The 25,132-nt window shown below is 43.5% G+C and overlaps 1 protein-coding gene across 3 annotated transcripts in view; it reads left to right on the top strand.

Annotated features, from left to right (window-relative positions):
* Positions 1-25,132, top strand: part of GABRR2 (gamma-aminobutyric acid type A receptor subunit rho2) — a 41,771-nt gene that overhangs the window by 13,597 nt on the left and 3,042 nt on the right. The window contains exons 2-7 of one of the 3 annotated variants that reach the window (XM_019442838.2): positions 7,808-7,898; positions 17,625-17,723; positions 19,506-19,729; positions 20,699-20,781; positions 20,980-21,120; positions 24,068-24,220. In XM_019442838.2, the coding sequence (XP_019298383.1) occupies positions 7,839-7,898; positions 17,625-17,723; positions 19,506-19,729; positions 20,699-20,781; positions 20,980-21,120; positions 24,068-24,220 (760 nt within the window). In that variant the 5' untranslated portion in view covers positions 7,808-7,838. Of the gene's footprint in view, positions 1-7,807; positions 7,899-17,624; positions 17,724-19,505; positions 19,730-20,698; positions 20,782-20,979; positions 21,121-24,067; positions 24,221-25,132 lie in introns of those variants that run through there. The other 2 variants (XM_053904657.1, XM_019442837.2) reach the window with 2 other exon arrangements.

Genomic DNA, 25,132 nt, shown 5'->3' on the forward strand with positions numbered 1-25,132 from the left:
CCCCCTCCGTAGGCTTGGTAGTTTGCTACAATGGCTCATAGAGCTCAGGGGAATACTTTACTATTGCTGGTTCATTATAAAGTAGATTATAAAAGACACAGACGATCAGCCAGATGAAGAGGTAGGCAGTATAAGAACTAGAGTCCTGAGCACGGGGGCCTCTGTCGCATGGAGTTGGGGTATGCCATCTTCCCTGCATGTGGATGTGTTTGCTATCCTGGAAACTCACTAAACCCTGTTGTTTAGGGTTTTATAGAGGTTCCATTCCATAGGCATAATTGATGAAATCATTGGCTATTGGTGATTACCTCAGTCTCCAGTGCCCGCCTCTCCCCAGAGGTTGGAGGGTGGGGCTGGAACTTCCAACACTCTAATCACAAGGTTGGTTCCCCTGATAAGCAGCCCCCATCCTGAAGCTATGTAGGCATCCACCAAAAGTCTCCTCATTAGCATAAACTCAGAATGTTTGGTGGAGGTTTGTGATGAACAAAAAAGATGCACTTCTCACCCCTATCATTCAGGAAATTACAGGGGTCTCAAGAGCTAGGAACCAGAGAAAAAGACCAAATATATATATTTCTTTTCATATCACAATATCACAATTTCTGTGTCACCTTGCAAGGTTACTGCCTACTTACTTCTCTAGCTGCATTGTCTCTAATGCGATGCCTTCCTAAGGAACTTTCTAGGGTAATTCTGGTGCTTTTCACCTGGGATGATAATTTAGAACCACCCCCATAGAAGATGCCCTCTGTGTTTGGGGCACCCAGATCTATGAGTGCCCCCATGAGCTCTCCAAGTGCTTTACTCTATGGCCTCATCCTTAGCAGGGATTCAACCCTGGACTTCCAAGCCGCAGGAGTCTGGCCACCAAGGCCTCAACTGCTACTCATCTGGCCATCGTGAGACCCATGGAGCCAGCTTAAAGCAAGGTCATGGCTCTATTTGAATCTGAGGCCTCCTTTTGAGTGCTCCTTGGACCTCCCTGGCTCTGCCTCTCCACTTTGCCACGCTGGGTGGGCTAGTGCTTCCCAATTACATCTGAGGTTGGGGGGGGCGGGGGCGAAGTGAGGGACACAGCTGGCTCTCTGGGGTGGGGCTCCTGCAGCCTTTTTCCTGGGAGCTACTGCCCTTGGAGGAGACTCCTCTGATCCTTCCTTAGTGCTCGTGGCCCTTCCCTTCTGGAACACAAACCCTGACTTGCCACCCACACTGTGCTCCTACTCACTCCTTCCCCTGAAATTAATCTTCCCTTCCTGGTCTCTCCCTGACACAGCCCCTTCTCTACAGTCCTGCTTGGGGCAATCTCACTGCTTCCCTCACTTGACCCCACACGAGCCCAAGTGACGAACAAGGTCACCATGCTCCAAAAGGATAGGATGCTGGGCCCGGTAACAAGTCTGTTTGGGGATGTTAAATTTAGGAAATTGTTAGATATCCAGTGGAGACCTCTTTCAATCTTTATCAACAATCAGGCTATTGGAGTTTGAGTCAGAGATAGGGCCCAGGAGGGTGATGAGAGTCAGTCTTTCAGGGAAGAGTTGTTTGTGGGAGGGGCTTTGTTCAGACACCGCAGAGGGAGGGGTTTCAACAAGGGGTGGGGCGTGGGGTGGTAGCAAGCATCCGAAGGCAAAGGCGGGGGAGACAAGCAGGAGGTGGAGACAGCTAGTGGAGATGGGGTAGCAGAAGAGTTTGACAAGAGGAAAGTGGCCACCAGGGCATGGGAAATTGTAAAATCTCACTTCTGGAAGTCTCCTTAAAGGTCAGTCGTGCAGCGGTCCTCAAACTTGAGAATGGATCCGCATCACCGCAGGGCTTATGGAGACCCAGCCTCCCAGCCCCCACTACAGAGCCTCTGGCTCAGAACGCCTGTGGTAACACTTGAGAATTGTATTGCTAACAAGTGCCCGGTGAGGCTGATGTGGCTCATGAAGGAAGAGGCCCTGATCGAGTCCAGCCTAGATCCTAAAGTCCTAACACCAAAAATCCTGTTTTAACAAAATACCACAGATGGCTTAAAGAACAGAAATTTGTTTCTGACAGTTCTGGAGACTGGAAGTCTGAGATCAGGGTGCCGTCCGATGTGGTTCCTGATGAGCGTCCTCTTCCTGGTTTCCAGGTGTGGCCTTTTCACTGTGTCCTCACGAGGTTGAGGGAAAGAGAAGCAAGCTCTCTGGTCTCTTCTTACAAGGGCACTGGTCCTATTTGAGGAGATTCTACCCTCATGTACTACTCACCTACCGAAGGCCCCGACCTCCTAACACCATCACATGGGGAACTAGGCTTCAACATGTGAATTTGGGGACATGAGGGGACACAAACATTCAGTCCACAGTAGCCACTTCCTTCCGTGGGGTCTCTGCCAACTCAGCACCTGCATAGGCCTTTTGAACCTTTCTTAGTGATGAATATCTGAGAGGTTTCCCAAAATTGTTAAGCACAGGACCTGCAGCAAAGGGCAAGGCTGCTCACAGGCAAACTTGTTTTCACAAAGAATAGGCGATCAAGGCTGTTTCCTTGGTGAGTCAGCGGTGGAAGGGGAACCCTGTACTTACTGAGGTGTTCCACGAACACGTTCTTCATCGTTTACACAGGGGCAGCTGTGCCTATTCCAGATTCTCCCCCGTCCACTAGGACACTCTCTTGGTCTCTACAAAAATATTTTCTTGAGGTAAGCATCGTGGTAGTGTTCTGTAGGTTCTTTAGCAAATTACCACAAATTTAGAGACTTAAAACAACACAGATTCGGACACCTGGGAGGCTCAGCCAGTTAAGTATCTGACTTCGGCTCAGGTCATGGTTTTGCCGTTAGTGAGTTCGAGCCCCGTATCAGGCTTTGCGCTGACAGCTTAGAGCCTGGAGCCTGTTTCAGATTCTGTGTCTCCCTCTCTCTCTGCCCCTCCCCCCACTCGTGTTCTGTCTCTGTCTCTCTTAAAAGTAAACATTAAAAAAATTTTTAGGGGCACCTGGGTGGCTTAGTCGGTTGAGCATCCAACTTTGGCTCAGGTCACGATCTCACGGTTCGTGGGTTAGAGCCCCACGTCTGGCTCTGTGCTGACAGCTCAGAGCTAAGAGCCTGCTTTGGATTCTGTCTCCCTCTCTCTCTCTGTCCCTCCCTGCCTGCACTCTGTCTCTGTCTCTCAAAAATAAATAAACATTAAAAAAATTAAAAAAAATTTTTTAAACCACACAGATTTATTATCTTACAGTTCTGTTGTTCAGAAGTCCTAAATGGGTCACACTTGGCTAAAATTAAGGTGTCAGCAGGGCTGTGCTCCTTCCTGGAGGTTTCAGAAAGAATCTGTTTTCTTGCCCTTTCTGACTTGGCTGCCCAGATTCCTTGGCTCCTGGCTTTTTTCTTCTGTCTTTAAAGCCAGCAACAGCTGGGTAAGTTCTTCAAACGTTGCATCACTCTGACCTCTTCTCTTTCTTCTACATTTAAGGATCCTTGTGACTACATTGGGCCCATCTGGATAATTAAGGCTGCTCTCCCTATTTTAAGGGCAGGTGAATAGCAACCTTAATTCTATCTGGAACCTAAATTCCCCTTTGCCATGGTGCCTAACATTCACAAGTTCTGAGGATTAGGATATAAGCAACTCTGGGGGGCCTATCACAAATATATATATGGTGAATCTTTACATGTGTAAACAATTATCCTTGAAAACACTATGCAGCTTCTCAGAAGTCTGCCTCATATCTCCTCCCAGCTGGTGTCTCCCGAGGGTAACCATTATGCTGCCTTCTATCTCCATGAATTAGTTTTGCTCATTCTTGAGCTTCATATAGAGGGAATCATACAGTGTATGAAGTGACCATGTTCCTCTTGGAACAGTATGACCATTAGAGAGGTGTTTTTTTGTTTTAGTTTTTTTTTTTAAATCATTTTAAGTGCCAGTCTGTCTTTCCGAGGCTTCTATACATAGGACCTTGCCTGACACAATAATGCTGCCATTCAGAAAATATCTCTTCCATGTGAAAACCCTTCAAGTCATTGAAGACTGTCCAATGTTTTTAAATTTTGCAAGATCAATATCCCATGTCCTTCGATAGCTCCTGATATGGTGTCATCGCAAAGTGCTCCCTACCCCCACCCCACTTCAATAATGAGGTGCTATTCTATGCTATTCACAGGGGTATTCCTGGTTCCAGATGCAATCCTCCCTCAGATGTGATTGGGTCACACATAGCCAGGGAGTCAACCTTCTGTTGCTCCAGATGTCTATGAAAACGTTTTGCGTGTCCTTCCAAATTCTTTTATGCATATGCAAGTAAATATGCACATGGTCTCTCCCCACCCCATCTTTTGGACAATTGTTAGTTGCTATACATACTCTTCTGCACTTGATTTTTCTTTCTGACTCAACAATATATTTTGGGAATCTCTCCCTATTAGTTCACAAAGAACTTCTTCATCTTTTTAATGGTTACTTATTATTCCATGGTATGGATCTACCATACTTCATTTGATCAATGTCTTATTGAAAAATATGTGAGTTGTTTCCAGAATTTCACTATCACAAATCGTATGTACAAATGTCATTTTGTAATTTTGGCAATCACGGGATTATCTAAATAGATACAGAAAAGCTCTTGATAAAGAAGAACACCTGTTGATGCTAAGAATTCTTAGCAAACCGAGATCTGACAACAGATGAGAAGAAATAAAATCCAGTAGAAAAACAGATGACAAGCAATTCATAGAAGATGAAATTCTGAAGCTACAAGTGTTTAAAGGTGCTCAAACATATTGGTGATTGGAGAAATAGAAATTAAAACAACACTGAGAAAGAATTTTATACCCATCAGATTGGCAAACCTTAGAAAGTTGGATCATGACAAGTGTTGGCAGCCACTGGGCATAAGAGAACCCTCCTTTGCTGTCAGTGAGTGTGACCATGGTGTGTAACACACTGGTCAGCTTTCTACCACAGTCACCCAAGAGACTGGCAGCCTGAGACAAGGACACGGAGCCTCTGTAAGACAAGGGGGATACGGGGTTTATTATAGGACCAGCACAGACTTTAGATCTGGACACAGAGGTCACCAGGTGGGAGAGTTTTGCTACTGGAGGCCAAAGGCAGGACCACGGATTTACCAAAAGAACCATGGAGTCTGTTGCATCTCGGCAAACACCAGTCCAGGGGTTGATTGGGCCAAGCACTTCATGGCAGAGGCCAGCCAGCATGGACGCAAGGGCCCTTTTCTCCTCCATGATGCAAGGTCAACTAAGGTGAGAAGAAATTAGAAACAGGACTAGATTGAGCTGCTGTTAGTTGGTAATTGAAAAATTTTCACACTTTGACGCATGATCTTTTTTGCGAGAAAGGTCAAAAAGCTGCCTTTTTTTCCCCACATTTGAGAAGTGTGAGTTAATTATCCACCTTGCTCCCCTGTACCTCCTGACACTGTACACGCAACCTGAAACGTCCTTCTTCCCTTCGCTACCTGTTAGAAGTAACCAGTGCCTCAAAGCCCAGCCCAAATGCTGTCCCTATGGTGACACTCTCTCCAGTGCCTCAGAATTAATCAAAAGCTGTCTCTTTTGTGAAATTTTCTACAGTGCCTTTGGTTAGAATTAATTGAGCTTTGCTCCTATTATCACAGAGCTCATTGTCCCTCTTAGTGGATTTTAGTCTCCTGGAGGAAGGAACCGTGCCTTCTTGATCTCCACATTCCCAGCTGTGTGGTCTGGGAGACACGGACAGTGTGGGTTGGAATGAATAAACCAGTCAGTCAGGGAAGGTGTGGTGAACCAGGAAACACTGCACACTAGAAGGTCTTATTGAGAGTCAGCTGCAATGCTGATTGATCTCTGAAAAACTGTGACACCTAAAATACCAAAGTAACTGGGCACCTGGGTGACTCAGTTGGTTAAGCATCTGACTTTGGCTCAGGTCATGATCTCACAGTTTGTGAGTTCGAGCCCCACGTCAGGCTCTGTGCTGACAGCTCAGAGCCTGGAGCCTGCTTCCAATTCTGTGTCTCCCCCTCTCTCTCCCCCCTCCCCCGTTTACACTGTCTCCCTCGCAAAAATAAATAAACAAAAAAAGTTTAAAAAGAATAAGATAAAATACTAAAGTAAGAAGAAGAATGCTGAAGTGACCAGCATTAAGGTCTTGTTTGTTTGTTTCAATTAATTTTACTACAAGTCTGAGATTTCATTATAAAAAGAGGCTTTGAAAAGACTTTGAAAAGACAGTATCTTTGAAAAGATACTGCCAGATGACAGAAGACATAGACATTTCTCCAAAGAAGACATCCAGGTGGCCTGCAGACACATGGAAACATACTCAAAGTCACTCATCCTCAGGGAAATGCAAATCAAAACCACAATGAGATACTACCTCACACCTGTTAGAATGACTAAAATCAAAACCAGAAGAAACAACAGGTGTTGTTGAGGATATGGAGGAAAAGGAACTCTTAGGCACAGTTGGTGGGAATGTAAACTGTGGAAAATACTATAGAGGTTCTTCAAAAAATTAAAAATAGAACTACCATGTGATCCGGTAATTCCACTACTAGGTGTTTACCCAAAGAAAGTGAAAATACTAATTCAAAAAGATAAATGTACCCCTATGTTTACTGCAGCATTATTTACAATAACCAAATTATGGAAGCAGCCCAAGTGTCCGCCAATAGAGGAATGGATAAAGAAGTGGTGTGTGTGTGTGTGTGTGTGTGTGTGTGTGTGTGTGTGTGTATGTGTATGTAGTGGAATATTATTCAGCCATAAAAAAGAACGAAATTTTGCCAATTACAACAACATGGATGGAACTAGAGAGTATAATGCTAAGTGAAATAAATCAGTCAGAGAAAGACAAATGCCATATGCTTTTACTCAGATATGGAATTAAAAAAACAAATGGAAAAAAGAGACAAAAAAACCCCAGACTCTTAACTATAGAGAACAAAGAGATGGTTACCAGAGGGGAGGTGAGTGGGGGATGGGTGAAATAGGTGAAGGGGATTAAGAGTACACGTATCATGATGAGCACTGAGTCATGTATGGAAATGTGGAATCACTATATTGTACACCTGAAACTAATATTACACTGTATGTTAACTACACTGGAATTAAAAAATTAATTAATTTAAAAAAGACTGCCACATGAGCCGGATTAATTCAATGACCACAGTATTTCTTTGGACAAACCCTTGATGTGTTTTTTCCCTCCCTTTAATGGGGCAAGTTTTAACCCCTTAGTACCTGGGAGCATGCGTTGCTAATAACTGCCAGCCCTTCTTCAAGTGTGGCCCACAGAGATTTTTCTGTTGTTGGGTTTCCCCATTTTGTCCTGTGGCACAGTCTGGAGCAGTTTATTTCTGCTCACATTGCTGAAGGTGAGTGAAGCCACGCTTCACCTATGGCTAGGGCTGGGTGATAGTCCAGGACCCGAGTTTGGCCGTTTGGAATCCAGGGTCAGTGGGCAGTGACACTGGTGTGGCAGGCAGAACACCATGGGTACCTGCGATTTCCTTGCAGAATTGGGTCTACAGTGTGGCCCCTCAGTGACTAGAAACCAGGGCTAAGAGGTTGGCAGTCATTCCTTCCCCCAACGTGTATTAAGCCCTCCTCAGGCCAGGCTCTCTGTTCTGTGAGTGCTGAGGGAAATACAATGAGTAAGTTTCAGGCTCTACCCTTTGGGTAAGTGAGATAGGCCACAATAATAATGGCAATGATCATATAACTAATTATAGAACATCTTATATGCCAAACCCTTACATGGGCTTTCCATGGATTAACACATTCAATCCTCATGACAACCGTATGAAGCTGGTATATAATTACACCTATTTACAGATAAGGAAACCGAGGCACGGAGAAATTATGTATGCCCAAGGTCACACTGCTGGTGGATGATGGGACGAAAATCCAACTCCTGGCTACCACAGTAGGTTTATTTTTTGACTCTTTTGAATCACAGAGTCCTTTGAAAATCTGTATGTTTCCCTGAATAATGATAATCTCTGTTACATGGGCGTGCATGCACACACACACACACACGCATGCTTACTTTTTATGTAATTTCAGAAGGTTCGCAGAAGGCTTGCACCTGTCCCTAGGAGCTCCATGAGCTCAGGATAACTACCCCTGCCTGCCTTGCACAGATGATCTCCACATGAGGGCACTGGTGGAGAGTGACAAATCACAGACATGACAAAGCAGTCAGGGGCAGCTGGAAGGTGGCATGAAGGGTACCGAGGGAGGGCTGAGGAGGGAATGCAAGGCCAGGTGGGGCACCAGAGGAACAGAGAAATGGGCCTTGATCCTCTCCAGAGCCTGTTCTCTCTTCTGGCCCCCATGAGGGCAAGGTGGCTTTCTCGGGCTTGTCTTCCACTTTCTGATTTTGATCATTCATTCCTATAGCAGAGGCTCCTCCACCCACTGACAAACTGGTTGGGGAAGATAGGAGTGGGGGGACTCAGGGACCTGCCTCCTTAATCCAGGCTGGCAAATGACCCCTCTCTTCTCCACCTGTGGGACCACAGAACCTGCAACATCCTCCCTTCCTCTTCTTCCTTCTACACTTTCAGAGGAACCTCATGCCATTGACTTCAGGTCTTGTTATCTATTAATATGATCACTGCCCCACCCTACTCTAATGTGTGGGGGTGAGGGTGCAGAGTTTGGAGGCTGACAAAGCAGAAAGACAACCCTCCTCCCCAGTGGTTGATGGGGGGTGGATGAGTGTTCTGGTAGGAAAAGAACAGGACACGGTGGGGTCCGGCAACCTCAATTAGGGGGTTGGGGAAATCCTTCTAGAAGAAAGGTGGGGTTTAAGTTGAGACTCTGATCAATTTGACTAGTTTGAGTAGTAATACCTCATTGTGTTTCAAATGGAGTTATGTCTATTTTGTGTGTCTGTGATTTATTTCCTCTTTTTTGAAATGTTTGTTTGAAGTCTCGGCTGTTTTTGTATTGGGTTGTCTGACTTTTTCTTAATGGGACTCTTAAGAATTATTTATATATTCTGCATGCGAGCTTTTTGCCAGTGGTGGTTTTTGATAAACAGGAGTTCTTGATTTCTTCAGTGAAAAATTTTTTATTGGATTGTAACATATATACAGAAAAGTACACAGATCATAAGCGTACAGCTTAGCGAATTATCTAAAAGTGAACATTTTCTTGTAATGAGCATCTAGATCAAGAAACAGTATTTCCAGAAGTCTCCTCTCCCTATAATTATCCTTCCACCATGGGCAACCATTATCCTGACTTCTAATGCCAAATATTCGTTTTGCCAGATAATCTTAATTTCAGTGTAAATCTATTGATCTTTTCTTATGGTTAGTGTTTTTGTGTCTCGATAAGTATATTGCTATCCTGAGATAAGAATATATTCCCTTGATTACCTTCTGGAGCTTTGTTGTTTTGCTTTTCACATCTGGATCTATAATCCACTTGGAGTTATTTTGCATATTGCATGATTTGCATATGTATTTCCAATTGTCCCCGCATTGGTTATTAAAGATATATTCCTTCTCCAATCACCTGCAGTGATATCTTTATAATAAATTAATGTTCTCAGGCGCCTGCGTGGCTCAGTCAGTTGAGCATGCAATTCTTGATTTCGGCTCAGATCATGATCTCACGGTCATGAGACTGAGCCCTGTTTCAGACTCTGCACTGAGTGTGGAGCCTGCTTGAGATTCTCTCTCTCTCCCTCTGCCTCTCTCCCCCACTTGCGCTCTCTTTCTCTCTCTCTCAAAAACAAAAATAATAAGTCAATGTCCTCAAATGTGTATTTCTACTTCTGGACTCTCCATTCTGTTCCATTTTGTCAACTGGTTCATTTTTATGCCAATTCTTTACTTCCTCTTTACTGTGGTTCTGTAATAAATCAGGATACCTGCTGAAGCACATCCTCCCACCCTGTTTTTCTTCAAGAAAGGCTGCTTTGAATTTCCTGATAAGCATTTTGTCAAGTTCCATAGGAAAATCTAATGAGATCTAGATTAGAATTGCATTGAGTCTGTAGATCAATATGGGATAATTAATATTTTTACAATATTGAAACTTCCAACCCAGGACCATGATCTATTTTTCCATGTACTTATGTCTTTTAATTTCTCTCTATTATATCTCATTGTTTACTTCATAGAGGACATTCAGATATTTTGCTAGATTTTTCTCTAGGTACTTATTCCTAGGTATTTTTGATGCAATTGTTAAAGGCACTTTTGCAAATTTCCTTTTCTAACTTTGACTTTTGTATATTGACTCTGTATTCAACATCCTTATTAAAGTCTCTTATTAATTCTAATAACTTATCTGCTAATTTAAAAAATTATATGTCTAATCTTATACAAATAATGGCACTTTTGTTTCTTTTTTTTCCAGTCCTCATAACTTTTTCTCATTTCTTGCCTTATTGTGCTGTCTAGTCCTTTCCATACAATATTGAATAGAAGTGGCATTTATATTCTCATCCCATTCTCAATATTAAAGGAAAACTTACAACACTTTACCATTAAATATGATATTTATTGTAGCTATTTTTTGGTAGTTATCTCTTTTCAGATTCAGGAAGTTCTCTTCTATTCCTATGTTTAAAAAAATCATAAATGGGCACTGACTTTGGCAAAGGCTTTTTCTGTTAATATGAAGGATTATATTGATTGATTCTATTTTTATAGTTTACAGTTTTAAGAAGAATTTCCAAATCTTAATTTTTTAATCTATTTCACTTAGTATACTAAGATATTTTTTAATTGTATTTTTTTTAGAGTTTATTTATTTTTAAGAGAGAGAGAGAGAGGGAGAGAGAGTGAGAGAGAGAGAGAGAGAGAGTGGGGGAGGGACGGGGAGAGAGAGGGAGACACAGAATCTGAAGCAGACTCCGGGCTCTGAGCTGTCAGCATAGAGCCTGATGCAGGGCTTGAACTCAGGAATGGCAAGGTCATGACCTAGGCCAAAGTTGGATGTTTAAACAACTGAGCCACCCAGGTGCCCCCACACTAAGATATTTTAAAGTTGATGTGATTTCAATATCTAAATCCCCTTGTTCCTATTCTCTATTTTTTTCTGCTGGTTATTGTGTATGTCTTATTGTGTGCCTGGTTATTTTTATTATGAACTATATATTATATTTATGATATTTTTAATAGATATAATTGAAGATAACACCTGGGATGGTGTTATCTTCCTCCAGAGCGGATTTCTGTTTATTTATACCAGGTGCCTGGCAGCACGAATACTCTGTGCTGCCTGAGGCCACTACCACTCCAGATAACTTCAACCTACTGACAGAGTAGGGACTGATGTGATTTGAAGCTGAGCTACATATCCCGCAAGGGCCTATCTACCTTCACTGCTAAGGTATACTTTTGGGGATCCTAAGGTGGAGCAGCCTGCTTGGTGGGCCCTGGATTCTAATCCCGGCCCCAAAGCTTCCTGAAACCATCAAAAGCATCCTTCAGCTTCTCAGTTGCCTTCCTCAGCTAGCAGATGCCCCCAGGAGAAGTGGATCCAAACATTGAACATCCCTCCTTGGGACTCTGGTTCCCTCTCACATCCTCATCTAGGTTTATTTTGTTAGTATCAAAGTCTTCAGAAATAAATTTTTATATTTGGTCCAGCTTTTTAGTTTTCAGTAGAAATGTTAGTGTGAATTATTTAGCTTGCTAGTATTCAACGTTGGAAGACTTTGATTGATTTTCCAGTGTGAAAACAACCTTGTATTCCTGGAATAAACCTGATGTAGAAGTGATTTATCTTTTCTTTTCTTTTTTTTTTTTTAATATATAGCTGGGTGTGATCTGTTACTATATTGTTTAGGAGCTTTGATTCTATGTTCACGAGTGACACTGACTGGTAATTTTGCTATCTAGTGCAGTCCTTGTTCTGACTTCATAAAATAACTTGACATCTTTTCACATGGATTTTGATTTTCTAAATATTCTTTTTATATTTTCTGGAAGAGTTTATGTAAGATTGGTGCTCTTTCCTCCTAAAACTTTGCTAGAATTTGTTGGTGAAGGCATCTGGACCTATCATTTTCTTTGTGGGAAAATTTAAAGACTCCGTTTTTAAAATAGTTAAAGGACTTTTCAGGTTTTTGTATTTCTCTTTTTATCAGTGTTGGTCGGTATATTGTATATTCTTGGGGATTAGATAATTTCATCTAAATTTTATTTATTTATTTATTTATTTATTTATTTATTTATTTATTTATTTAATGTTAGTTACTTACCTGTCTGTCTGTTTTTGGAAGGAGGAAGGGCAGAGGGAGATGGGGAGAGAGAATCTTAAGCAGGCTCCTTGTCCAGCTTGGAGCTTGATGCAATGCAGGGCTCAATCTCATGACCATGAGATCATGACCTGAGCTAAAATCAAGAATCAAGAGTCGGACACTTAACTGACTGAGCCTCCTAGGAGTCCCTCATCTAAATTTTAAAAGTTATTGGCAAAAAGTTGCTCAGAATAACTTCTTTAATTTTTTTCATGTTTGTAGCATATACAATGATGCCTTTTTCGTTCCTGATAGTGGCTATTTTTGCTTTCCTTTTTGCAAGACCAATCTTTTTAGAATTTTATCAGTTTTACCAGTCCTTTCAAAGAATCAATATTTGGCTTTTAACAGTATCCTTTCAATTGTGTGTTTGTTTTCTATTTCAATACTTCCTGTTTTTACTTTTATTATTTCCTTTTATCTACTTAAATTGCTTTTCTTTTCCTAAGTTTTAAAGATGGATGCTTAAAAAAAATAAATAAATAAAGATGGATGCTTAGCTCATTGAATTTAAGCATTTCTTCTTTTCTGAGATGATAGTTAAAGTTATACATTTTCCTGTAAAAAACACTTAGCTTGCATTCCATGAGTTTTGATGTGTAGTCCTTTTAATCATTTTGTTAAAATTTTCATTATGATGTCTGCACTGACCCATCAGTTTTTCCAGAAGTATATTGCTTAATTTTCAAATGTATGGAGATCTTCTAGCTATATTTTTGTTATTAATTTCTAGCGTTCATTGAGTTCATAGTTTATATAAATTCTAACCCTTTAAAAGTTGTCAGAATTGCTCTTTGGCACTGTATATAGTAAATTTTTGTAAGTGTTCACTGAGTGCTTCAAATTAATGTTTATTATATAGTTTTTGCATTCATTGTCCTATATATGTCCATTATGCCAAGTTTGCTAAATGTTTTCATCTTATGTGCTCTTACTGGGATGTTTTTGGTCTACCTGTTTTATAAATTCTGAGAGAGATGTATTAAAATCTCCCACTATAAATGTAAATTTTTCTGTTTCTCCTTCAATTATGTCTACTTTTGTTTTTGCATTCTGATGTTATATCAGTAAATGCACACAAATTTATATGTATATTTTGTTGGTGAATTGAGTCATTTATCATTACTAAATGCGCCTCTTTATTTATCTCTTTGTCTACTTTATTGATATAATATAGCTACACTCATTTTCTTTTGGTTAGCATTTGAATGTTTTATCTTTTGCATTTCATGTTCTACTTTTCTGTATCTTATATTTTCAGTGTGTCTCTTTAAATAGCATAAAGTTGGGTTTTGTTTCTTGATCCCATCTGACAAACTTTAGCATTTCTGAATTCTAAAGTTGGACAATGTTTGTTTGTTCAATGGAGCATTTAGTCCATTTTTATTTATGAATAATTTATACGTTGGCTTTAAAACTATCATCCTACTATGTCTTTTTTATTGTCCAACCAATTCTATGTTCTTTCTTTTTTCTCTCTGTTTTTTTGTGGATTGATTACTTTTGGTTATTCCTATTTTGGCTTTCCTATTTTAGTTTTGAACATGCGTACTCTTACTGTTTGTCAGTGGCTTCCCAGAAAACAACAGGAACTCTTGGCTTATCATACTAGTATGTTAATTAGCTACTTTTACTGTTCTCCCAGACAATGCAAAGACCTCATCACTTTTACTCCATTTATTCCCTTTCTCACTTAAATGTTATTTTTGTTTGCATTTCTGTTTAGCTTTTTCATTTCCACAATACGTTATTAATATTGTCTTATGGGGCACCTGGGTGGCTCAGTTGGTTAAGCATTCAATTTCGGCTCAGGTCATGATCTCAAGGTTTACTAGTTCAGGCCCTGCCTTGGGCTCTGTGATGACAGCTCAGAGCCTGGAGTCTGCTTCGAATTCTATGTCTCCCTCTCTCTCTGTCCCTCCCTCGTTCATGCTCTGTCTGTCTGTCTCTCTCTCAAAAATAAATAAACATTAAAAATTTTTTAAATAAAATTCAAAATAAAATAAAGTATTGTCTCAAAAATAAATAAACATTAAGAATTTTTTAAATAAAATTCAAAATAAAATATTGTCTTACATAGTCAGTGTTTACTTAGAATTGTGCATATGTTTACCATTTTTGTTGTTCTTTATTCATTTTTGCATCCCCAGCTTTCCTTCTGGGATCAAATTCCTTCAGCTTGAAAAACCTCTTCATTTAGGACAGGACACATGTTGGCAAATTCTCTGTTTTAGTTTGTCTGAAAATTCTGTCTCATATTTATTCTTGGAGCCAGTGGGGAAGAAATGACATATATTTTAATTTCAAAAATGGATAAATTCCTAAGTGTGCTTTTTAGGACCATGTGAGGAGAAATGATAGGAAGGCTGAGAACCGAGAAAATGCTTGACTACACAGGTATCTCCCTTATACTGCCTTGCATTTGTCACCTCATTGGCTATACTGCATGAAATCCCACTGGTGACTTCTATTTAGCTTACCAGATCCCTCTCTTAAAGCAGCAAAATCCATAGCAGTGTGAAGAGGCCAAAGCATGAATGCCTACTAAGTTTAACTAGGCTTTTCTGTCTCTTTATGGGACCCAGGCTTACTCAAAACATAAAATTGTTCACGAAAGGAGGAGAAAATCCAGTAATTTGGAAGAATTCTCCCAAAATCATGTTAGGAAGGGTCACAAAATAGACAGTTCAGGAGAGCCTGGAAACATTAGCCCTACTAGTGCACGTCAAAGGCAAAGGTCAACTCCATTGCACTCAGACCAAGGAGGGCAGAGCTGTTGGTTCTGTTCAAACTTGAGATATGAGTCCCTAGGAATATAGCTTTAGAGCCTCCTGAACACACAGATTGTTTACCTCCAATGACCCAGGTCTCCTGAGAACTTGACCTGCACTCCCACGTGGGCAGTGCCTCCGGAGCACTGACGTCATCCTCACAGGCATTATCACATTTCTCTTAGGGCAGCTGTGGAGAGCAGGGCAGGCCCTGAGAACAGAGAGACACAGTAACAGGCTCCAAGCAAGCTGATATATTTTATCTTGAAAATGTCCTTTGCCAAAACCAGCTCCTATTCATACACCGTGCCCATTATCTGAAAACCGGGCCACTGGGAAGTAGGTTCAAAGAGGGCGATGGCTGTATTGTTTCTTTCCTTTGGCTCTTGGAATGACCTGATGTTGCAGATCCCGTGGCACTTTAGAGAAAGGGAGAGGGGGAAAAGAGAGCCGGTCAAGTACAGCACACATCCATGAGAGGCAGTGGTGCCAGGGTTAAGAGCTCAGACTCTGGTCTGTTTTAACATCTCTGGCAACAAAGGGTCCAGAGGATGAAGGAATTAACCAGCCCCACTTCCCCGATGGCAATGCTGGGGGCACATAGCCCCAAGAAAGGGAGCAGGGTCTGGGTACTAGGAGAGGACCCTGGCCAGGCTGCCCGCAGACTCTCCCTCATGTTGCAAGCCCCCTGGGGGAGAAAGGCAGACCAGTCAGACCTAGGAGGGAGCCTCCTCCCCACACTGAACATTGCACTCTGGCACCTTCAAAGCACCCTGGGAGCCTAGAATAAAAAGAGAACACAGCTGTTAGAGCAGGGACGTCTCACGGGCCCTGACCTAAGCTCTCAGTTGAAAAATACGAGAAAATAAAAAGATCAACTTACCCCCTAATTTATCCGAGAGGGAAAAGTAAAAATAAAAAATAAAGCATTGTATTCATTTACTTTCATGTTTCAGAACATAGGAAATACCGATTAAATTCCACTAGTAATAAATAAAATTCTTCCATTCTATTAGACTCGGTCAAAAAACGAATCTTCAATGGTGGGATTGCAAGTATTAGCAGGTGTACGGGGGACATTTGTGGGAGTTGGTGAGCCCATCCAATGCTCTAGGCTACCTCCATGAGGACCCTTGGCCCCCCAGTTTGGGCTAGAACTGAGTATTGAGCCTTCTGGTTCCTACTCCATGTCAGAGTCTCCCACCCTTTTTCCCAGCCCATGACCAAAGTCTTGGTGCCTTCCAGACCTTCCAGACCCTCTGGTCCCTCCCAGACCTTAGGTCTCTTCCTAAGACCCAGACTCCTCCAGCCACCCTAAGGTTCTCCCTGCTCAGACCACAGTGGGTCAGCGTGCCCTCATTCTGCACCCCCTGGCCAGGGTTCACAGGCTCCAGGTGCCACCGGGCTGGCCTCATCCCCTCTGTCCACCTGCCACCTGACTCTCAGAGATGTTTTTTTTTTTGTCCATAACTATAATAGCATGTGTTAATATGCTTGATAAACACAAATTTTTGGCTTTCTCCATTCTAGATTTTAAAAATATATTAAAATCTGGGGCGCCTGGGTGGCTCAGTCGGTTAAGCATCCGACTTCGGCTCAGGTCGTGATCTCACTGTTTGTGAGTTCGAGCCCCGCATCGGGCTCTGCCCCTGGAGCCTGCTTCAGATTCTGTGTCTCCTTCTCTCTCTGCCCCTTCCCCACTCATGCTCTCTCTCTCTCTCTCTCTCTCTCTCTCTCTCTCTCTCTCTCAAAAATAAACAAATGTAAAAAAGTTTTTTAAAAATCTTAAAATCTAAGAAACATTTTATGGAAGTATAACATACACACACAAAGTGCACAGATTAAAGTGGGCAACCCACTAAGTTGTCACAAAGTGAGTGTAACCATCATCCAGCCCAAGACATAGAACAGGAAGCCACAGATAAACCCACCACTAAACATGGTTTTGGAAATCTTGCCACAGGCCAGGTGGAATTGAGTGTCAAGCCCCTGTGCTATGTATTCTCCTACTTCTCATCTGACACGACCTGAAAGGGTTTAAAAATCTTGTACAGTTATGTCTTTTGCAGCGATCTGACTGCACAGAGATCTTGTCTCACAGCAGACTGAAGATTTCGAGAGGGCAGGATCCCAGGTATCTGTTAGGTCCTCTGTAGGTAGAGTTTGAATAATCGAACAAATATAGCCCTGGGCATGCAGGTGTCCCAAGCCCAAATCAGAGGCCATTAGGCACTATCTGTCCTCTGTAGATGTCACAGGAGGACAATTGACCAGGGTCCCTATTCAGGCACTAGAGCATTATTCCCTTGACCCTACAGAGATAACCCTGGGATGTAGAAAGTAGTAATCCAGTTCATCAGTTCATCCAACAAGCATGGGTTAAACATTCTCTTTGGCCCAGGAAAGGCAACATAGGGCAGACACAGTCCCTGCCCTCAGGAAGAAAGCTGAGGCACCCAACATGTCAGGAAGTAGCAAGAAAAAACCCCTCATAGAATTCGAGCCACTGCCTCACCCCTGTTCCAGTCAGGCTACCCCCAGGAAGGGGGTTGGGGTTGCTGACCCAGTGGTAGATAGAAATGTACCTTCACCAGATGTCTTTGCTCTTCTGCAGGCCCTGCTATCCCGGTGGGTGTGGACGTGCAGGTGGAGAGCCTGGATAGCATCTCGGAAGTGGACATGGTACTCAGGGCCCTTGGTGGGGCAGCCTCTGGTGTGGAGTCCTGGGGTTAAGGTTCTGTGAGCACCCGTGGCTGGTGGGGCTGCATGGGTGTAGGCTGTCCCCTGGTTGGTGGAGCAGGGGCCACAGGGAGTAAAACGGGGACTCACTCAGTTGGCTCAAGTGCACTGAAGCCTAGAGCAGAGATTCTCGACTTGATGGGTAAAAGTAACTTGGGGAGTTGGTTAAATGCACATTCCTGGACCCCACCCTAGTCTTCCTGAACCAGAGTTTCTGGGAGTGGGACCCAGCACGTTATATTTTGAACACACTCCTCAAGTGATGTGACAGGTGAGATGAACCACACGTGGAGAAGCATGGGAGGTGGACATTTTCAGACAGAAATTCTGTAGTTTCTGCTCTCCAGTGCCTGCCTTGAGCATCGCTCCCCTACCCATTCCTTGGCAGGGTCCACCGAGGCCAGGTGGTGAGGGAGGGCTCTTTGGAGAAGCCTCGTTTCAGCTAAGACTTGAAGGGTAAGAAGTAGACAGTGCGGGGAGCGCCAGAGCAAGAGCAGGAAAAAGGCCCCTGAGGCAGAAGAAACAGGTTTACAAACATAACCTAAAACAGTGCAGCACAAAAGGAGGAAGAGGTGGGAGTAGAGGACTGGGCAGGTAGGGTGCTGCCTTCCATGGGTGACCCTGCAGGACAGCCAGAAGATGTACAGGTGTGCTGGTAAAGTAGAAGTTTGTGGGCACTATGCTCTGAGACCACCACCACTAGGTGTCTTTCCATCCTTGCTCCCAGAAGAGGATGTTTGGGGGCACTTATTTACTTATTTGCACTTATAACTTAGCACTCGCATCTTCTGGCTGCGGCAGAAGGGTCAGAGTCTTGGTCAAGGCATCAACTATGCAGGCAAAGAGACACTGTTTGGCAGAATGAGCTTTGAGGATGAAATTATAGCAGATATGCAGCTGTCCAACCCTTCATCCATTCATTCCTATGCCCCCCATTTTTCCATCCTGCAAATATCTATTGAGCGCCTACTATGTGCCCTGCCAGGCACAGAGTTAGGGCTTAGGGATTCAATGGTGGGCAGGACACACTTCTGCCTTCAAAGATTCTACAAGACCAATGGTAGAAACTCTCTTAAACGGTTTCTATCATTGACTGTACAGGTTTCTCCAGTGTGCGCTAACTCGAAACTGAATGCTTAGCCAATAGGTAAGGAGCCCTGTGTGCACAAGTCGAGGTGAGACAGAGCAGGACTTTGGGGAAATCCCGCCCTGCTGGCCCCCATGCCAGGCTGTCTGCCTTACAGCTGCGGGTTTCATTTGCAAAGCCTGAAGGATAGGCTGCTCAATTTCCTGGGCTCCAACCTCATGATGCACTATGAACCATTCTCTTTCCTACGGTTTCCTAGCAGCACCATTGTTGCGGCCACTGTCCTACAGGGCTGCAGAACTGTCACCTCCAACTCTGGAAGCTGAGTCTGAGGTGTCTGTTACATTGGTTGATGATGAGTTGGCTGTAAGAAAGGAAGGTTTCTGGGGCGCCTGGGTGGCTCAGTCGGTTGAGTGTCCAACTTCGGCTCAGGTCATGATCTCACGATTCATGGGTTCAAGCCCCGTGTCAGGATCTGTACTGACAGCTCAGAGCCTGGAGCCTGCTTCAGACTCTATGTCTCCTTCTCTCTCTCCCCCTCCCCTGCTCATGCTCTGTCTGCTTCTGTCTCTCAACAATAAATAAATGTTAAAAAAAAAAATAAAAAGAAATAAAAAGAAAGGAAGCTTTCTAAGCATTTCTGTTTGGTGTCATCTCGAACTCCCATAGGATTTCACCATGACCCTGTACCTGCGGCATTACTGGAAGGATGAGAGGCTGGCTTTTCCCAGCACCAACAACAAGAGCATGACCTTCGATGGCCGGCTGGTAAAGAAGATCTGGGTCCCCGATGTCTTCTTTGTTCATTCCAAAAGGTCATTCACCCATGACACCACCACTGACAACATCATGCTGAGAGTGTTTCCAGATGGGCACGTGCTGTACAGCATGAGGTAAATGCCCATGGGGTCACTGTTTCTTTGTCTAATGCCATTCTACTATATATGATCAGTCTCTTTGGCCCTGAAGAGTTTATCGCTGTCATTAGGCTTGTGGGCTATACAGATGGTCCAAGTCTCCTGACACCTGTTAGAACTTTCTAAAGATGAAATGATCACCCTAGTAGCCAGTGACTTCCCGTCATCTGGGATCTTAAACTCAGGCTAGGAGACTAGTTAGGCTCGAATGAGTTTGGGGAATCAATGCCCTTCTAGATACCTTCCACCCCTGAGAGCCTATGATTCTAGTTTGTTGGTAATAAAGATTAAAAAAGGTAACAATAGGGGTGCCTGGGTGGCTCAATCAGTTAAGCGTCAGACTTAGGGTCAGGTCATGATCTCACAGTCCATGAGTTCCAGCCCTGCATCGGGCTCTGTGCTGACAGCTGAGAGCCTGGAGCCTGCTTCTGATTTTGTGTCTCCCTCTCTCTCTCTGCCTCTCCCCCGCTCCTGCTCACTCTCTCTCTCTCTCTCAAAAATAAATAAACATTAAAAAAAAAGGTAACAATAGCTACTGTTTATTGAGTGCTATTGCAGATTGACTTGTGGACTAATGAGTGTTACACAGGCTTATTCCACATCTTCTTGGCCTGCTTGTATGCTTCACCAGAATTCAATGCTAATAGCCTTGGGGTGGTGGAGGGTGGGGGGAGGGCATAACCAACCAGGCATCCTTGAAGGAGGCAGCCCGCTGGCTGAGGGCAATGCCCAGAGAAGGGTGCAGATGTGGGCCACTGACGGCCAACACCCTCAGTAGCCGGGAACTGGGCCATGTCTTATGGAAGGACAGAACTCTAAAAGTTAGGGTCCTGCAACTTAGATACTGGGATTTCCAAACTGCTGAAGTAGGCGTGAGGAGGCAGCTGCTCTTGGTCATGCCAATAACTCACTGCATGAGCCAATATGCTCTTTTGGGTTGCCTAGGATTACAGTCACTGCCATGTGCAACATGGACTTCAGCCACTTTCCCCTGGACTCCCAGACCTGTTCTTTGGAGCTGGAAAGCTGTAAGTATCCGTATTCTTAATGACAGATCTTTGCCTTTTTCCCTGTCCAATCCTTGTGCCATTTTAGTAACGTGAGACCACGTACTGCCTGCCAGTGTTAAGACCTGTTCTCACCGAAGCTGGTGTAGGATTTCCCTGTTGTTTCAGCCTGCGTCAGAATCAAAGGAGTCAAATTAACTTATTTTCCTCTCCCCAAAGATGCATATACAGATGAAGATCTGATGCTGTATTGGAAGAATGGGGATGAATCCCTGAAAACAGATGAGAAGATCTCCCTGTCTCAGTTTCTGATTCAGAAATTTCACACCACTTCCAGACTGGCCTTCTACAGCAGCACTGGTAGCTAATGTTTGCCATGGTCTAATTCAAATGTGGAAGAAAACACATGAGAATTCTCCAACCTTAAACTTTTCCCTTTCTAATGAAAATGAATTTGCATTATTAAATAACATATAGTTCTACCAAACATTAGCAGCACTTAAAAGCAGGGTTTTAAAAAGTTGCTGTCATGTCTCTCATGGCCAGAGGCAACCACTCCTAACGAAGTGGAACACACCCTTGCAAACATCTTGCTTTAATTATGTAATTGCACAGTTGTGGGGTCATGTTTTACATGCTGTTCGGTAATCTAGTTTATTTGACTTAATGATATAGATGATAGCTTTCCGAGGAAATGTATTTATTACTTATATTTCAATCTATAGATTTATTTTTAATGCTTGGTGTAACTCATCCTGGACCCTGGGCTGTGTCTGAAGTTTTGAGAGGATGCACTTTTCAGTCCCTTTCTAATCTCACCGTGAGCTCTTGTAGTAGTTTTCAGAGGGCTGTCATAATAAAGTACCATGGTCTGGGTGCCTGAAACAACTGGAAGGTATTTGCCAAGGTTCTGGAGGCCAGAAGTCTGCAGGACATGCGCCTCCCTTAGGCTCTAGGGAGGAACCTTTCCTTGTCTCTTTCTAGTTTCTGGTGGGTGCTGCATTGCTCTGATGTCAGCTTCTGTTATCATATGGCATTCTCCCTGCGTCCCTCTCTGTGTCTTCACATGCTGCTGTTTCTGTGTCTCTCTGTCCGCACTTCCCTCTTCTCTAAGGACACCAGTTGTTGGATTATGGCCCATCCTAATCCAATATGACCTCGTCTCATCTAGATTCCATGTACAAAGACTCTATTTCTAAATAAGCTCACATTCACAGATACTGGGAGTTAGGACTTGGACATATCCCAATTCAACCCACGATAGCCCTGTGGTAGCTACAGGACCCTAGAGGACTTCTCACTTAATTACTCTTTGTGTATTGGGAAGCCCAGGCTCTTCTGTGGAAAGCTTTTGTTCTACTTTCTGCCCCCACATGGCTACCATCTCCCTGTTCATCTGCCCCCCACACACCCCTCTGTCCCCAACATCAAACATGGAGAAAGTTCGAGCCTCAGTCAAGGTTGTGTTAGTGTTTAGACAGCTCAAGCTTTCTTCACTTTATGCCCACAGTGCTTGTCCTCATCCCTTTCTTCCCTTTTCTGTCGATATGTATGTCCACAGAATTTTCTTTTCTCATATCTTCTTGGTAAGTTCAAACCAACTCTCTTTCTAAAACCAATTTTAAGAATGTCTTACATAACTTTTTATTATGTGCCACTGTTTTTTAAAAATATTTTTTCTTTTTTCATTGAGGGACAGAGTGCATGCATGCACACGCCCTCACGCACAAGTAGGGGAGGGGCAGAGAGAGACGGAGACAGAGAATCCCAAGCAGGATCTGTGCTGTCAGCATAGAGCCTGATGCAGGGTTCCATCCCACAAATGATGAGATCATGACCTGAGCCAAAATCAAGAGTCAGACACTCAACAGACTGAACCACCCACGCTCCCTTTTATTTCTTTATTTTAGAAAGACAGAGAGAGCATGAGTGGGGGAGAGAGGAAAGAGGGGGAGAGAGAGAGAGAGAGAGAGAGAGAGAGAGAGAGAGAGAGAGAGAATCTTAAGCAGACTCCATGCTCAGCATGGAGCCCAACATGGGGCTTGATCCCTTGATCCTACAACCCTGGGATCATGACCTGAACTGAGATCTAGAGTTGGGAGCCCAAAGGACTGAGCCACCCAAGCACCCCCAGAGTATACATTTTTAAGGATCCTGGTTTCTTCCTAGTGTTTCCAAGGCAACTCTCCCTGATTTTCTTCCAAGGAAAGGATAGTGGAATAGTCCTTAGCAGAATGAGGGCAACTCTCAGCCTTTCCAGAAAAACCCTGTGCAAACCTAAGGAACAATGTGATTTGCTTCATGGGTGCCAATTTAAGTGTGGAAAATCTGACATGACTGGGTAAGCGCTGTGGTATGAATAAAGGATTGGGAGTTTCTGTCATAGTTGAAGAGTACTTTCTATTTATCCACTCCACTGAAAACACCTACCTCATTGAAATAACCCAGGAACTTACATAGTAAACCACGTGCCAAGCTTCTAATGGACCCATCCTATTGTTCCAGCCTTTCCCTATTGATCCACCCCTTCCTTTCCCTGACTCAGTACTAACTTTCCACGCCAGCCAGTTGGGCTTTGTCCCCTTCCTCAGCAGCATTTTTCTGGGTGCAGCCTGAGGTCCTCCTGCATCCAAACCATCAGGGCAGTGTGCTTGACAAACAGATTTCTGGGCCCTCTTGCAAGCTACTGAGTCAGCATCCCAGGCTGGGCTGAGATGGGAGTGGGGTAGGTGTGTGCACACAGTTTCAGTCCACTTTATACATTTATACTGTCCTTGCCACCATCTGTGGTCCCAGTGATTGGGTATCGATTTTGTGGATCATTTGAAGCCTTACCATTTTAGTCTTTGTTTACAACCACTCATCTTGTGATGTATGTGGAGGTTGGCTCAGCTGATAATCTACAACAAAGGGGGTAGTGATAAGATCCCAGCTCTGCGGGCTCCTGCCTCACTGGTATTGGAATCAATAAAATAGAACCAGTCCCTCCGTCTTAGGTTCCTGAGCTGTGAGTCCTCAGGAAATATGGTCCTGGTTTGCAAATAACAAATACCAAACAAGCAGCTAAACCTAGATCTCTCTACCTTTTCCCAAAGTGCTATGGAGAGAAATTAGGTAATATTGAATAAATAAATGTGTTTATAGGAGAGAGGGCTTCGATTTTAGAAAGGAGATATATTCTATTAAGTCAATGATCATTCACTTTGAACTTTCTGCTGGAGATGAGAGCAATATGGGGGAACCCAGGGAAGGAGTTTGTTTTTGCCTTTCTCACTGAACCTCACTCGCTTCCTCCTGTGTCCCCCAGGCTGGTACAACCGTCTGTACATTAACTTCACGTTGCGACGCCACATCTTCTTCTTCTTGCTCCAAACCTATTTCCCTGCCACCCTGATGGTCATGCTGTCCTGGGTGTCCTTTTGGATCGACCGCAGAGCTGTGCCCGCCAGAGTTTCACTGGGTAAAAGCATGTGATAAGGTGTGATAGGGTGGTTATTTTTTCATAACTGATCACTATAAAAAGAAAAAGTAGGGGCGCCTGGGTGGTTCAGTCGGTTGAGCATCCGACTTCAGCTCCGGTCAATATCTCGCAGGTGACGAGTTCGAGCCCTGCGTCGGGCTCTGACAGCTCAGAGCCTGGAGCTGCTTCCGATTCTGTGTCTCCCTCTCTCTCTGCCTCTCCCCCAACCATGCTCTCTCTCTCTCTGTGTCTCAAAAATAAAGATAAACAGTAAAAAAAAAAATTTTTTTTTAAAGAAAGAAAAAGTAAAATCATTATTCAGAGTTCTTAACTGATTGGCTGCCAGAGCCAAAAGGAGCAGACTTGCCTCCTGCTTCTTGCCCTCACTGTTCCCACACTGCTCTCAGCTTCCTAGACTATTTTATGAAAACCACAGGGAGCTACAACTGCATCGGCTTTGCTCGAGTCATTTCAGAAGGAAAAGGCTTGTCTGGGGAATAGATGTCCACTACCAGCAGTGTTAGAGCTCACTATGTCGATGAATAAGACAATTCTGCAAATGCCAAAAACTTATTTTGTAAATACAAGAATTTTGTTTGTTGGCCTTGTTTGCATAGAGTGAGAGTTTGAAAGCAGGGCCTGTATCAGGAGACTTGGGGGGAGGGAAAGGGCTGTATGCCCTGGAGTTGTGGTTTTAGTCCTTGCAGACCCTAAATTCCAGAGTGAACCATAACAGCTCATCGTTGTCAATCTGGACAAAATCAGGCTGGGCTCCCAGAAATGTGAGGGTTTAACCTGCAAGGCACAGCGAGGAAGAAACTAGCATGCAGGCTTCCGGGAATTTCCACAGTCTTCAGAGACTTAACGTGGCCCAGAGAGAGAATAAAGGCCATTCCTTGTGGTGTGGGAAGT

Source organism: Panthera pardus, unplaced genomic scaffold (assembly GCF_024362965.1).
Source record: "Panthera pardus isolate Hobbes unplaced genomic scaffold, ASM2436296v1 HiC_scaffold_17, whole genome shotgun sequence".
NCBI classification, from domain to species: Eukaryota; Metazoa; Chordata; class Mammalia; order Carnivora; family Felidae; genus Panthera; species Panthera pardus.